Genomic DNA, 14,789 nt, shown 5'->3' on the forward strand with positions numbered 1-14,789 from the left:
TTGCGTTCAAACTTGAAAACGTACTGCTGATTCGATGAAGTTATCTATGATAAGAGATCTACTGAAGTCAGCTTTGTACCAGGAGACAAGGTGTGGTTGTATAATCCCAGGAAGGCCAAAGGGAAGTCTCCTAAGTTGTCTTCTCCATGGGAAGGCCCATATGACATAGTGGATCGTCTCTCAGACATGACTTTCCGAATAAAATGTGGTCGGCGAGGTAAGCCAAAGGTGGTGCAAGCCAACAGGTCTTGGCGTTATCTCGGTCCAGGACATTTCAGTTGGGATAAAAGGGCGAGCATGTTTGGTGGGATGGGAATTCGAACCCGCGACCCGCAGTTTGCGAGTCGAGCGCCCTAACCAACTGACCATGCCATGCCAAACCTGTTGGTCGGACTTACTACTGACATAAGTTTGGCCCGGCAAGGCCAGGTGGTTAGGGCGCTCGACTCGCAATCTGCGGGTTCGAATAATCACCGTCCTACCAAACATGCTGCCCTTTCAGTCGTGGGGGCGTTATAATGTGACAGTCAATCCCACTATTCGTTGGTAAAATAGTAGCCCAAGAGTTGGCGGTGGGTGGTGATGACTAGCCGCCTTCCCTCTTGTCTTACACTGCTAAATTAGGGACGGCTAGCGCAGATAGCCCTGGAGTAGCTTTGCGCGAAATTCAAAAACAAACAAACAGACGTAAGTTTATTCTACGTAATAAGTAATGCCACGCTAATATTGTTTTTCTTATTTTATGTACACAAGAGTTATAATCAAACAATACAAATAGTGTTATAGCCACGAATGACTTTAATAATAATTACATAAACAGAAATAAAACAATAATAAATATTTTACAAACTAATGATTATCTATATTCTAAATGAAATAATGCACAGCACAGATAATGAATATATCCCTCTTAGCTACATAATATGTAATAAAAATCATGGATCCCAGTTTCATTCGATGAGCACCACGCTCTTCTGAGAGTAAATTCTGACATAAACTTATCACGATATTTAAAGCAAAAACAAATATTGATTGTATAATATTCTCAGCTACTGCCGTCCTTAAAATGCACTAAACGAAAAACACCTAGTAAAGGGAAGAGATGAATAAATTGATGATGGGGAATAAGAGATCAAGGACGTGTCAAAGTTGTGTAAACGTTTCGTCAATCGCGTTAAAGCATAAATATATATATTATCAGAAATTTCTGGAAGACAAAACGGTTGGATTGATTAATCATATTACCAGAAGAAAAATAAGCTCATTTGGTATCATTCTGTCTGTGTTTATCGAGAAATCACATCAATAAAATGTCAGTAATGGTGCGACAGTCTACCACAGAAAATGTAAATTGCATTTTTTTTTCTCTTTGAATTATTAACTTATTGTAAAAAAAAAGGGGGGAATTGCGCCATATCTATTTCTTTATTGTTGTTTTTATGGGTGTAAAAGGAATATTCTCTTTGTTAAAGTTTCAAGACTGTTATGTTACATAAACCTCCCGCGCACAAATTATTACGTTCTCAAAAAGTTCAGGTTCAAGCATATTTTTATTAATGTTAAAGTACACCTTTCATATTGAAACTTTTTTAAACACTTCCCATTGATATTTTGTAGGTTACATATTTATATAAACATTCTAGTTTTAAAAACATTAAACATCAAATTTGTGCTTAAAAATCGAAAAACTTTGCTATTTGCATTTAGTTGGATTCCTTCTTAAACTTAACTGCTAGACCCCTTGTTGAACCTTATCTGCCCAACATAGCTTAGTAGTTGATATATTCACTAATAATTAGAAATATGCTATAATATATTGCAATTTGCTGCGAAATGGTGTCGTCAAATTTTGATAGCTTAATGTTGGCTATATATATGCAAATGCCAAACTTCAGACAGATAGATAATTAATCGAGTTGAGAATGAAGAACGTATACTTGCTTGACCATGCTAGAGTGTCATCACGCCCCTGGGATATGAGTCGTACCTAAGCAGAAAGGTGGTTAAGAGATTTGTACAAGCTAGTTTGAGCTGGGAGTTAATCTACTCTTGAAAATGTATAAATCGAATGATTAGTAATCCAGGATTGTAAGGTAAGACACTAACACTTTGGTCTGACTTAACATTGTTGAGTAAACATGTTCTCCCAGTCTCTTGCCTAATGAAAATATGTTTTTCCTCCCATTCCATCAGCCACTTAATTTATGATGACACAAAAGCCAAATATTATTATATTTAAGTCCCAGCAAGTTTTGTCTTTTGTATAAAAATATTTTGTTTTTCGTTTTGCAGAAGTGTTCAAGTCCTTTATTTTCCATCTGTGTTGATTTTATTATATGCACCATTTTGGTGCCATGACCAAGGATATTTTGTTGTTTATTTTAAATGTGCTTCTTTTCTCTGTTTGATTCTCTGGTGACCATGGAAAACTACTTTCATCAGATCAGGTATAGCTTACGGTGGAAATAATAAAACTTCAGTTCAGATGGTAAAATTATTTAAGGACAAGGCTAGGATAGGAAGAGGTTTTTCTCCTACACAAATGATTTGGTCAGTTTTGGTGAAAGCTATTTCTGAAATTTAAATCTATCCTCAATAGCGAGAGATTAAAGGAGGGCAAATGAAACTTCGGCTGGTGCATCAAATCGACCTCAATTAGTGACTTTTTGTTTACAGGAACGCAGGCAGCAGGAATGAATCACAATTGTGATGACTAATCTGGACATAGCAAAGCCAAATGGGATAATGTTTATAGGCTTGCTAGACACTTCTGGATTACCCCTCCCACCAACAGTTACTGGTCATGGTCACTTGTGACCAGGGTAAGAGGTGAGGTACGTATGATGTACAAACATCACTAGGAAGAGACAGGACACTGTCAAGTCGAGTATCCACCATAACCATATACAATAACTGGATCATTGAGGTAACCAGGTGGCTTTCGGGCTACCAAGGCACAATAACAATGATCTAAGATCATATCCAGTGGTTGAGGTTGATGTCCAACACAACAACAAATATTCCTACAAATAACATCATTCTGCTGCTAACCTTATCCTAGAACATCGTATTTATCAAGATGTGCATGTCTTCGGATTTAATGTAGATGGTGTTTCAGCAAGTCAGTAGTGGAGACGCTGGAAGCAATTATCTGCCTGCATCACTCTTTCACAATAATGGAGGTGTGAAGAAATTTAACGCAGTGTTTTAAGAGATGGTGAAAATTATCTAAACACTATCCATGAAAGTGTCAGCAGATGTTTTCTTCGAATGTTTTATCTCAAAGACAAGCAATGTAATGCCTGTTGAAGTTTGGATTGCTCAGCGCTAGATGCTCTAATGCAATTGAATGAGGAACAACTCAACGACTAGGACATGGTAGATGTTGATTTGTGCTTCAGCTTCGACCCTGTAGAGAAATGTACACTCTTTAGGGCAAAGTTCAAGGCTCTAAGGCAAGAAATGGGTCCCATGTCATTTGCTGATTGTAAGGAAGTTTTCATTGAAAAGTTTGTGGTGGGAGCTGTTGAGCGAATCCATGTGGCAACACATAGGTTTTTTTGGTGACAATGTTCAAGCTAGTCACATCAAATTGGATGCTTGAGCTGAAAAAGAAGCCAACAGCAGTAGCTATTACAGTGACTAGCTTGGCTCTGAAATAACCTCAAAGAAACACGAATTGTTACATCCATTTCTTCAGGTACCATAGGGTGTCATGACGCAATCAACAAGGTTCCCTGTGACATAAAAGTACTTACCAGAGTCAGTTACCATTGCTGCATTATTTTTGCAACAAGATAAAACTTCAAAACGACACCTTAAGCATGAAGTATGGAAGCTCTGTTTGAACTGTGGCATGCCAAGTCATTGGATATGCGATTGTATACATCCTGCAATGATAAAGAAACTGTACATGGAAATTTCATTCATGTTGATGACACAGTAACTATAAGAAGGTCAATAACAAGGTATGGTTACAGCTACTATGACTATCTTAACGAAGTGGAGCCAATACATAGCCTGACCATTAGATTAGTCAAGCGTAGCTGTCTGCTTGTGCCAAGAGATATGTTTGATATCACATGACATATGCCTGTAATTATAAATGAATGCGATGTTTAGTTTCTAGTTAATACTGAAACAATCAATATATTAATATATTTTTTCTGTGTTAAAGGTTCTCTTAGTGAATCCACCTTATGACCACATACTGCAAATTCCATTCTGGCAAATGATAACAAGCTATATTTAAGATATTTAAGACAAGGGGCAACTTTGTTTTGACATTATCTCTTGCCAAATAAAAGTTACTGTCTTTGCTTTTCGTCTAGACATTGGTATCTTAGTGATGGACTTACTGCCAAAGTATTCATCCAATTTTGCTTCTACAAGTATTCCAGTAAAAATAAACACCCACTGATGACCACTTGAGGCCCGAGAACTGCACATATGCATATTGAGAAGGAGGTTGTAGTGTCCATTAATATGCAAATAGTGTTCTGTCACGTGCTTTGGGTGCAGTATAATATATTGTCACCATTTTCGTAGTAGTACAAACAAAAAATAAAAGACAATGTTTACTGTCCAGAAATCAGACTGAATTTACTCGAAAAGTCATCTGAGAGCTGGAATTATTCCAGTACTGAATTTAACTATGGGCGTTTGCATTTTTTATTTCCATATAAAACAGTCATTGGCACAGAAGCAAAATCAGAGATGCTAAACCAGCTATCACTATTAATGTATGGCGTCCCAAGTATCTGAGATTGTTGGATGGGAACTGTGTTACCAGAAACTAAATAATCTAATTATGGAGTTTGCTGACATTTTTTGTATGATCAGATGGCTATCTGGATAGTACAACAATAACGTATCATCACATTGATACAGGCTATTCATATCCAATAAAACAACTATCATAAAGGCTTCTATACAACATAAAAGATGTGGTTAACATATACACCTAATAGACACTGAAAGATGGATTAATACAAACTTAGAATAGTATTTGTCATCTCCATCAGTTATTGTGAGGAAGAAAGAAGAAAAATAGAAGGTCAAGATTTCCTGTGGACTTTGAGCAGGTGTGTGCAGTAATGTGCATTGATTTATTTCCTTTGTCATTAATTTAGGAATGTCTTGACATCTTAGAAGGTACCTGCCCGTTTGTTCAATATGCTAGATCTGATTGTGGCTACTGGTAAGTCGAGCTGGATAATGAAATCGGATTAAAGACAGCTTTGAATACTTGATAATACTGTAAAAATTCTGCCTGATGTCCTTCAGTTTGTGAAACACACCTGCCACTTTTTGGGAGGATACTGGAGCTTACAGTTACAGTATTACAATGGAAGAGATGCCCCATCTATATGAATAAAATTTCAGTTCTTGTTGCACATTTTAAGTCACTGCTGAAAACCTAAGAATAGTAGTTAAATGCATCAAAGGTACAGACTTGAAAATATAATCAGGGACGTGCGAGTTTGTGTAAAAAAAGGCCGTTTTTTTCTTGGTTATATGCTAGGGAGAGACAGAATAATCACTGATCCTGCAAATACGGCAGTGGTCAAGGACTGAACCCATTCTGAAACCGAAAAGTCTGAAGTTTTCTAGGTCCGGTGTTATACCATGTGTTGTTTGTAGCTACAGTCTTCAAGATAACTGTACTGAGTGGATACATAAATGTGGTCAGCCATTTCAGTCCGTATATAAAGTATGCATTGACTGAAAAAACCCGTTTTGGCTACCTCCTCAAAATTGTTCGTTTATCATGGTTACTAATGCCAGTGACAGTGGAATTGGAACAGTACTGCCACAGATACAAGATAGTATAGAGCAGTGCTTCTCAACTGGTAGGTTGTGACCCCCAAGTGCGTTGCGCGCAGGTTTCCAGGAGGCACGAGATGTCTGCGCTGAGTCAACTTTTTTGAGTCCTATTATCTTATTTGATATTGAAGTTGTTTTATTTTATTTCCCATACTGATGAATTTCAATCTTTTTTATATTCTGTTTATTTTGTATTTTATATAGTTCTTTTATTAAGCTTTGTTTAGTTTAAATTCATTTTATTTTGCATTGTATTTAGTTCTGAAGTTCATGGTCGTTTTCGTCATCTTATTATAATAAACGTATCGTGTATGTCAATATTTTATGTATGTAACCAAAACTTCTGCTCCATCTACTGAATGGCACCATAAACAAAAATCCATAAAAAAGTGTCACATTTTGGGTATTCAAGATTCAAACAGTTAGAAAAATAACTGTGGTATGTGCAACAACCATTTCTTAATAACAGAACACAATTTTAAATAAAAGCACTCTCCTCACAACAAGAACACGATTTTCACTAGGACTGTACGTGAGGATTTGATTATATCTTTATTGATGTAATTTTTAAATGTTGTGCTGAAAAACTTGAGTTATTAAAAAAAACATTCTTTTTCAACAATATATAATTATTTAATATATAAAAACGTACAATTTATATAAGCTAAATTGGCTAAAATTTAAGCTCTGTACATTGAATCATGTTGATCAATGAGTTGCGTATGACAATCCGAATATTTTTACCATGCAGTATTTCCCAGAAAAAAAAAAATTCGTTTATAGAAAATGTTCACTTTTTAATTTTTTTTTCGTATGAATGGTACGATTAGTAATTACTAACATAACAGCCGCCTTACGGGCGGCGTTTCTGCTCGTAGTGTAAAATCTCACTGGGTGTTTGTCATCTAGGGCAGTCTTACCATGTGAAGTTGTGAAGTTTACTTCTAACAATCTGTACACTGACGTGGTATCCAACTGCGGATGCAAACATCTGATCTAATCTTGAAGCAGGAGTTTTACGATTGCAATTAATTCGAACCTACAGCCAGTGATCGTCTGCTTATGTTGTCAATGATTTAACAACCGGCTAAGAACACTGAAACACTTGTATTAATTCGCAACAAGCTCTTGTGATTTTCCAGTTTTCTTTTATCAGATGTTTCAATATGAATGAACATCCGGATATGTCTTCTTCTGAAATGTAGCCATGGTTAATGAAAAACTTGGAAAACCTTAAACTTTGTGATTCACTTCAAGAGAGATAAGGCAGATATAACTATATCTAGTACAGACTGAATCCGGGACCTCAATTATAAGGGTAGGAGCAAGAGAGGCAACTTCTCCCCAAGAACATTAGAATAACATAACAATTTAGTACAGTTGTGCTGTAAAGATACAGTACAATCCAATGGCAGGCCATATTTAATGTGCTGAACGAGCAATCATTCATTCTTCATGTCACATGACTGATAATCAGATGATTGGTTTGCATAACAGTGATCTGACATTATTTCTTAACAGTTGATTTTCTTTATCATGGTTATAACATAACAATTGCCAATTATCCTTTAAATCTTTTTGTGCAGTGTAAGACAGATATAATAACGCGTCAAAAGGTGCCATATGTGCATAACGAGCCTCTTCTGTATTCCCTTCTGGAGATGATGGATCACAGAGTGTGCCATGTGTATAATTAAATATCAAAACAAAACTGTGTATAAATGTATGATATTTTGCTCAAAATGACTAATTCTGTAAGATTAAATTCCTCAGCCTTATAATGATGTAATGAGCAACTTATTTAGAGAAAATCTTAGGAAATCTATAATAAAAAAAAAAGAGTATGTGACCGCCAGAGCTCCAAGAGGAAATAACCTAGAGACTTGAAACTTTGCACGCATACTAAGGTGATTCTGAGGGTGTGCATCTTGGTATTATTTTTTAGATTTCAATCAAAAATATTTAGGCCAATTTTTTGTCCTGTAGCCCTTTAATTCTGCTTTCTGAAGGTTTATAGAAAAGTATCATTTTTTCTAATTCTCACTAACTGAATGAACAATATGTGGAGGTTTTCAGCCAGATACTGTTGAAAAAGAACAAAATGGTAAAAAAAAAACCTGCCAAAATTGGCCAAAGATTGGGAAAAGTGGACATATGTTACCAAAAATAAACAAAATTTAATAGGGTATGGGCCAAACATTTCTTAGCCAGTCAAACGCAACACGGAGGGAAAGAAAGGGATCAGAACCTCCCGGAATCTATGGAACAGGCCCTCAAAATACTATAAAATGTTTAAATAAATAAAGTTCGGGAAATGACATCAAACAAAACAGTTGAAGATTTTGGCGCATGAAAAGACAGTACAGTTAAAAAATTTTCCTCGGATTGTACATGAACATTCGGAAAATAAAGTCTATTTTACAAAATTTGAGTATGTAATTTTGCATTCTATTCTTGAAATTCAGGAAATAACTTCTGTGGGTTTCTGGGGAAAACAAAATCTTTGAAAAGGTTTTTGGCTGTATTTCATATCTAAAATAGGTTCAAAATACACACACAGACACAGTCGACCAGTAAAATATCAGTCTAACAACTTAAGTGAAGCTGAGTACTTTGGCTAGTTTTAAATATTTTTTTGACATGAAGTTCAAGTCCCAATCCTATCTTAAAATCCCAACTCTTTTAGATTGGATTTGCGAAGTTAGTTACGCTTGCGTAGAAAGTAGTATTAATCTTAAAGAGTTTCAATAAACTTGTCAAGAATAAAGCTTCGAAAGGTAAAATGCTATGTTTTTGAACGACTTATGATGCATAACATAAATAAGATATGTAATAGCTAGTCTGAGGCACAACTCTTAAAATATCCAACTTTAATAATTCTAACAAACGTTTCAAGTTGCATTTTATTCTGTCGTAAGCGACAACAAAGGCTTAACTAATTTTCTTTTTCGTGTTTTGCTAAAAAGGGTTTTGTTAAACAACTTATGAGTTGTTTTGGCATTTTGATCTAGTGTCAATCTCTATTTGAGTATATTTGGATGGGAAAAAAAGAAGACATCTTGTCAAGCTAATATACACGCGAAAGATTCATAAAAAAATAAAACGGAATATGTTAGAATAAGAAAACTAGGCTAGTTATTTGAATATAAAACTTAAAAGTAGAAATGTTAATTTACTTCTCTTGAGCAACCAGGAAAATAAAAGTATAATATGACGTCAGTAAATATTGCTCCTGGTTATTTTTGGATTTACAGCTTAGGTCGTGTATTGATTTGGATTGATCCACTTTATGACGTCACACTTCCTACTACACGATTTCTGGTCGAGCACTTCGAGACACAGCTGTTGAAAGAGCTATCCTGGTCATATTTCGTACAGCTTACGTCACGAGCGAACAGCTGGCCCTCTAGGTTCTCTTATCGTCAGCATACTTTGTCTTCTGTTAAAAGCGCGGGGAAAACTCCGTGCAGGTAACCCAGAGCGTCTGCACGTTCATCTGTTAGTTTTGCAGACTCTACAGACAAAAGCCAGCACATCACGTCCACATAGAGCATGTGTACTTGGTAAGAAAAGCATGGAGACCAGACATATAAATGTTATTTCCCTACCAGTCTACTGTCCCTTCTATCATCGAACCAGTAAAACCATTAGAGGTGGAGAGAAATGTACAGACCCACCCAACAGGTCAGTATGTTTTTCAGCGACTTACCGTTGTCTTTGTTTGGATGTAATAATGGCACATTCTTTGTTTGGCTAGAATCACGTCTGACAGGGAGAACATGATTCAAATTCAATGAACAATTGACGCACGCGTCTATTGGGTAATGGGATAAAGTTTATGTTCAATTACCCGATCTCGATGTGTCTGATCATTAATTAGCGTATACTATTTAAAACAGAGTTTTAGTCTTCGTAAATATTAACGTTATGCTTTGATTAAGCCGTTGAACTCTTATTTCATAATATATATATATGTATGTATTTTTTTTCCCACTGACTAACTTTTGATTTCACTTATTAGCAATAAATTGAATTAACCATTTCTTTATAATTTAAGATACTTAAGGCAATTTTTTACTTGCATTTGGTTGAAATTCAGTTTTAATTTAAGTGCAACATTTATTGTTAACATTCCAGTTATTTGATAAACGCAAGTTCCGATCTTCCTCCTCACTGTTGTTGTTAGAATAGTTATAGCGATTATATCTCGCTTTCACTACAAAAACGATTAACCGAACCTTGTGTGTGTGTATATACTCATTGAGATAGTACTAGTGAATAACGTATTTGGTATTAATAACAGGAAGTACTGATTGCTCTGACAGTTGTTTTCTTAGCAATGCTTTTGTCTATACTCTGATAAGAAAGTGCTAACTCTTTTTTCTGGAAATTACCAAGCTCGGCCCATCACATTAGAGGCTTTCTTCACAAGAATATATATATATTTTTTGCATCAGTTTATTATTTTGTAAAAAGGTTGAAATGCACAATTCTTAAACAATGATTTATTGTTCGTGAGATGGGTAAATTTTTCTTCATTTTTTACGAAGTAGTTAAGATGAAAACTGCGAAACCGTAGCATGTTGTTAGGAAAATGAGTAAAATACTATCTTAGGGATTGTTTAGCATATAAACTGTCGAAATAATAATTATATTCAAAATATAGACACAAGACTTTACACTAAATCTGGCGTGAAATATATATGGCACCGTGTTGTAGTAAATCAACTCGAATTTAAAGCTGTAACGACTAAACACCCTATTTTTGTACAAGAATATTTATTTTTTATCTTTCAGAAAGATCATTTATAATATGTTGACTGTCATACTAAGTTTAATCTCACAAAACTGTGAAACTATTAGAAGTAGAAAACTATATTTCTATATACAGAAGAAAACAGCGAACAATAATAAAACTTGTTATATATCCAAACGTAACCTTTAAAAACTAGTCTAGTGTAACTGAAGCGTATCACGACAGTCTAAGACTAAATTTTACCAAAATTGTTGTAATACCAGTGTGAAATCTAGGACCTATGAGGAACGTAGTCATAAAAATAAGCTTACATAAATCTAGGTTATGTAATTGTACCAGTTTAAAACTACTATGGATTAATTTTATTATCAAGTCAGTTTAAGTGTATTAAGACTGGGTTATCATACCAGTTTGGCTTATTTATATTATTAAGCCAGTTTAAGTCTAGTAAAGCTGGGTTATCATATCAGTTTAAAACTAGTATGGATTAATTATATTATTAAGCCAGTTTAAGTCTAGTAAAGCTGGGTTATCATATCAGTTTAAAACTAGTATGGATTAATTATATTATTAAGCCAGTTTAAGTCTAGTAAGGCTGGATTATCATACCAGCTTAAAATTAGTACGGCTTAGTTATGTTATCAAACCAGTTTAAGTCTAGTAAGGCTGGATTATCATACCAGCTTAAAATTAATACGGCTTAGTTATGTTATCAAGCCAGTTTAAGTCTAGTAAGGCTGCAATTAAGTAGATACCAACTAAAGTCTAGCAATGTTTGTCTTGTTTGTTTTTTCTGAAGATGTGAAACTAATACTAGCCTCCGACACCTGTACAGATTCTTTAGCGACGGAAGCATGCCGCATGTTTTTTCTTTTCAAGTTAATCATCCTATTATAACTGAGCCACGTACAGTTCTTTCATATTAATATAATACTTTGGAGTTTGAAAGAACAAAAGGTGTATCAGATTTCTTTATTTCGTTATTTTATTTTATTGTTACAAAAGCTGGTGAAATCTATCGTCACATACACACATACAAAAAACTCTCTGTTTATTGCCGTAGTTAGTTCTCTAACAATTTATACTCACCAGGCTTCTAAGTATCAAATTTCCTGTCTTCCTCTGTTTGTCAGTTTATCATGTATCAGGGTTGGATTTCAAATGCTCAATTTCACCTTTTCTCCAAACATCTACAGTGCTTCTTTGTCTTCCGATATTTAATATCAGTTGTTCTTTGCTGTCTATATATTTGTTGTCTCACTGATAATACACTTACCTTCGCCCTTGGGGAGAGGTGGGGGGATATTGCAATCGGGTAAGTGTTTGTGTATCTGTCTGTCTGTGTTCTCGCGCATGTATCTCGAAAACTAATAGACCGATATACACGAAAATTTTACAAAAGATGGAAAGTCAGTATGGGACAATCCTCTCCAAATTTGTTCCGGATACAAATCCGGATTCTGGATTGCTTTGAAGCATTTTTATAATGGATATACATGGCATTTTCGCGGTTTTGGATTAATAACTCTGTAAACTCTTATCGAATTTGTACCAATTTTCATGGGCACATTAACACATTAAGGTTGAGATTCCTCGTCACACTACAAAAATGATCCGGATCGTTTATCATTCTGGATCTGAGAAGGATTTTCGAAGGTGTTATTTTACGTTATCCAATATTAACGTATGCAATTTCGAAAAGGGGTGTGTAATTTCTGTGATTGCTCTTTTGATTTCTTATGATTCAACACTTGTGATAAGTGTGAAATAACATTTTTTACCTAATTTTTATACAACTGTATTATAAATGTTCATAAAATGTTACACGATCTTCTGATATTTTTTCATTTATAAATATATTAATTGAAATGTCTGTTCGTTTGTTTTTAATTATGCACAAAGCTACACAAGGGCTATCTGTGCTCTGCCCGCCACGGGTATCGAAACCCGGGTTCTAGCGTTGTAAGTCCGCAGACATGCCGCTGTGCCACTGGGGGGGTGGGGGGGGCATTGAAATGTCACTTATACTTTGTAACTTTTGTTCTTGTACTAAACCTCTTAGAAGACGTTTTTTAGATACTTGTTTTAAAGATCCAGTGCTTACCTTATTAATGTCTCACAGTGAATCAGCGGTAAGTTTACAGATTTACAACGGGGTTGTCTATTCTTCAGCTTTGCGTTAAAACGAACAAATGAAACTTCATTAATGTTTTTATGGTATCAGATATTAATAAAGTGAGAAGTGTGATAAAATGTCGTGTTAATACTGGAGTCAACAAACTGGTTTTTTGTTGCTTTAGTAGCAACTCCAATGTTGCGAAAGGCTACAACCACTGAAATAAACACTTAACTTTGAGCTCGTGTCTCTTTATTTTATTATTTCAGTAGTGGGTGCTGCTTGTAACCTTCATCTGTTTCTCTCTATCTGTGTACCTAACAGCTTTAAATACCATTCTAAGTTACTCTCTGTTTCTTTCTACACATTTTTCAGTCATGAGTTATCCATTCTTTCTTCTCTGTGTACTTGTCAGTCGTATTAAAGTCCTCTATCTACCTGCCATGCTACAGAGCGCGAATTATCTCTTGTTCTCCCTAATCACTTTTAATATCAAATAGTAGTAACGATCAGATATTATTTGTCTATTTAGCAGTTCAAATGTGTTCAAGAATAGGAATTTGTTTTCGACGGTTTACGTTAGTCGCTGCATAATAAACAGATTAGGCCCTGTTGTTTTTCTACGGAGTACCCACAAGTAGGTTTCACAATTATATAATATCTTGAAAAGTGTTGCTGTAAAAGTGTTAAGTGACTTGATGAACTACTATTAACATATTTTTTGCACTTATATGAGTATTCAAGATATTCTAAAGAGTATTATAAGAAACAGCTTATTTCGACACTGCAAAAGTCCTACACTAATTGAATAATAAAGAATAATAGCCATACAGTAAAATGCCACAAATACTAGACGAGCTCTAAACGTTGTGCGTGTATCTCAACTGATTTAAACTACTGATAAGTACGAGTTTGTTGCGTGAATCTCATAGCGAGATATAATTCCTTAATCAAAATCACCCTGATGCCTTCAGTTTGTAATTCCTAACTTCCAAACTAGTGCTCAGAGTTTAATCGTATACCCATTTCTTATTACAAATTGGTGTATAGACCAAAACTTAACTCGTAGATTAACTGTCGCGACTATTGTTCTTTTGATGGTGCTACGTTACGCACAGAAGTCCTTAACCTTTTACATAATTCCCGGACCTTTTCTCTGATGTCTAAAAATAACCACTGAAGCATTAGGCTGATCGAAGTACGTAGTCGGCATGTGTACGTTAGCTGATGACGTTATGGTTAATATCGATAAAAAAAAATCACTTTTAGCATTTGAAGTAAGGCTAGTTTGTTTTTAAAATGCTGATAGATTGATTCTACCAAGATTTAGTAGGTGATATTCTGATGTTGTCACATACTTGGTAACATGTAGACACCGCACATTTATACCAGTTCAATGTCAGTAACGAGTGCATCAACCTGTATTATTGATGTCTAACACCAAACTATTTCGTTCAGAAGACTTTGATAGACGCCACAGTCGACAGTTGTTTCAGTAGATACTTACTGGTTCTCAAATCAAAGTTTTCCGCGGGTACAACGCTCCTTTCTTTATATCATAAAGCACTAGTAATTAATTTAACATATATCAGTTTCTAAACCTGAACTAACCTGTAATCATATTAGAAGATCAACCACTTATAATCTTATACAGTAGGAACACCCTGAGACCTGACCCTAAGCGCAGACTTTCCATTAATTTACCTTCCTCTTGGAAAGGGTTTTTGCAAAAAACGTGACAACCTATACATTTGGAATTATATTTAGTTGGTATGTTCAGAACACCCTATCAAAGTTATCATAGTTTTCTTTTACATTTTTACATTAATAAGAAACAAGGATAAATTATTGCTGTAAATGCTCAGTGAAAGGCTAGATGTGGAGCCTAAAAACCTAGTGTTCTGAGAGTAAAGAACATACTCTCTTAAAATTTTCCAAAGCCACTCAAGTGCCCCATTCTCTGAAGCAAATATCATAAGTTTATTTTTCAAATTTATTAACTTATGAACAAGCATATCTTATTATCATACTTAAGACAGAATGAAAACATTTCTTTCATCTTTAAAGTAAAAAAAAAAAAAAAATACTCAA

General features: G+C 34.9%; 1 protein-coding gene across 1 annotated transcript in view; it reads left to right on the forward strand.

Moving 5' to 3' along the window:
* The first annotated feature begins 9,264 nt into the window (after nucleotides 1-9,264).
* LOC106465608 (kelch-like protein 17) overlaps nucleotides 9,265-14,789 on the forward strand; it is a 64,510-nt gene continuing 58,985 nt past the window's right edge. Inside the window, exon 1 of the mRNA XM_013925845.2 lies at nucleotides 9,265-9,510. Within this exon, the coding sequence (XP_013781299.2) occupies nucleotides 9,401-9,510 (110 nt within the window). The 5' untranslated portion in view covers nucleotides 9,265-9,400. The remainder of the gene's footprint in view (nucleotides 9,511-14,789) is intronic.

The sequence above is a fragment of the Limulus polyphemus genome, unplaced genomic scaffold (assembly GCF_000517525.1).
Source record: "Limulus polyphemus unplaced genomic scaffold, Limulus_polyphemus-2.1.2 Scaffold69, whole genome shotgun sequence".
NCBI lineage: Eukaryota > Metazoa > Arthropoda > Merostomata > Xiphosura > Limulidae > Limulus > Limulus polyphemus.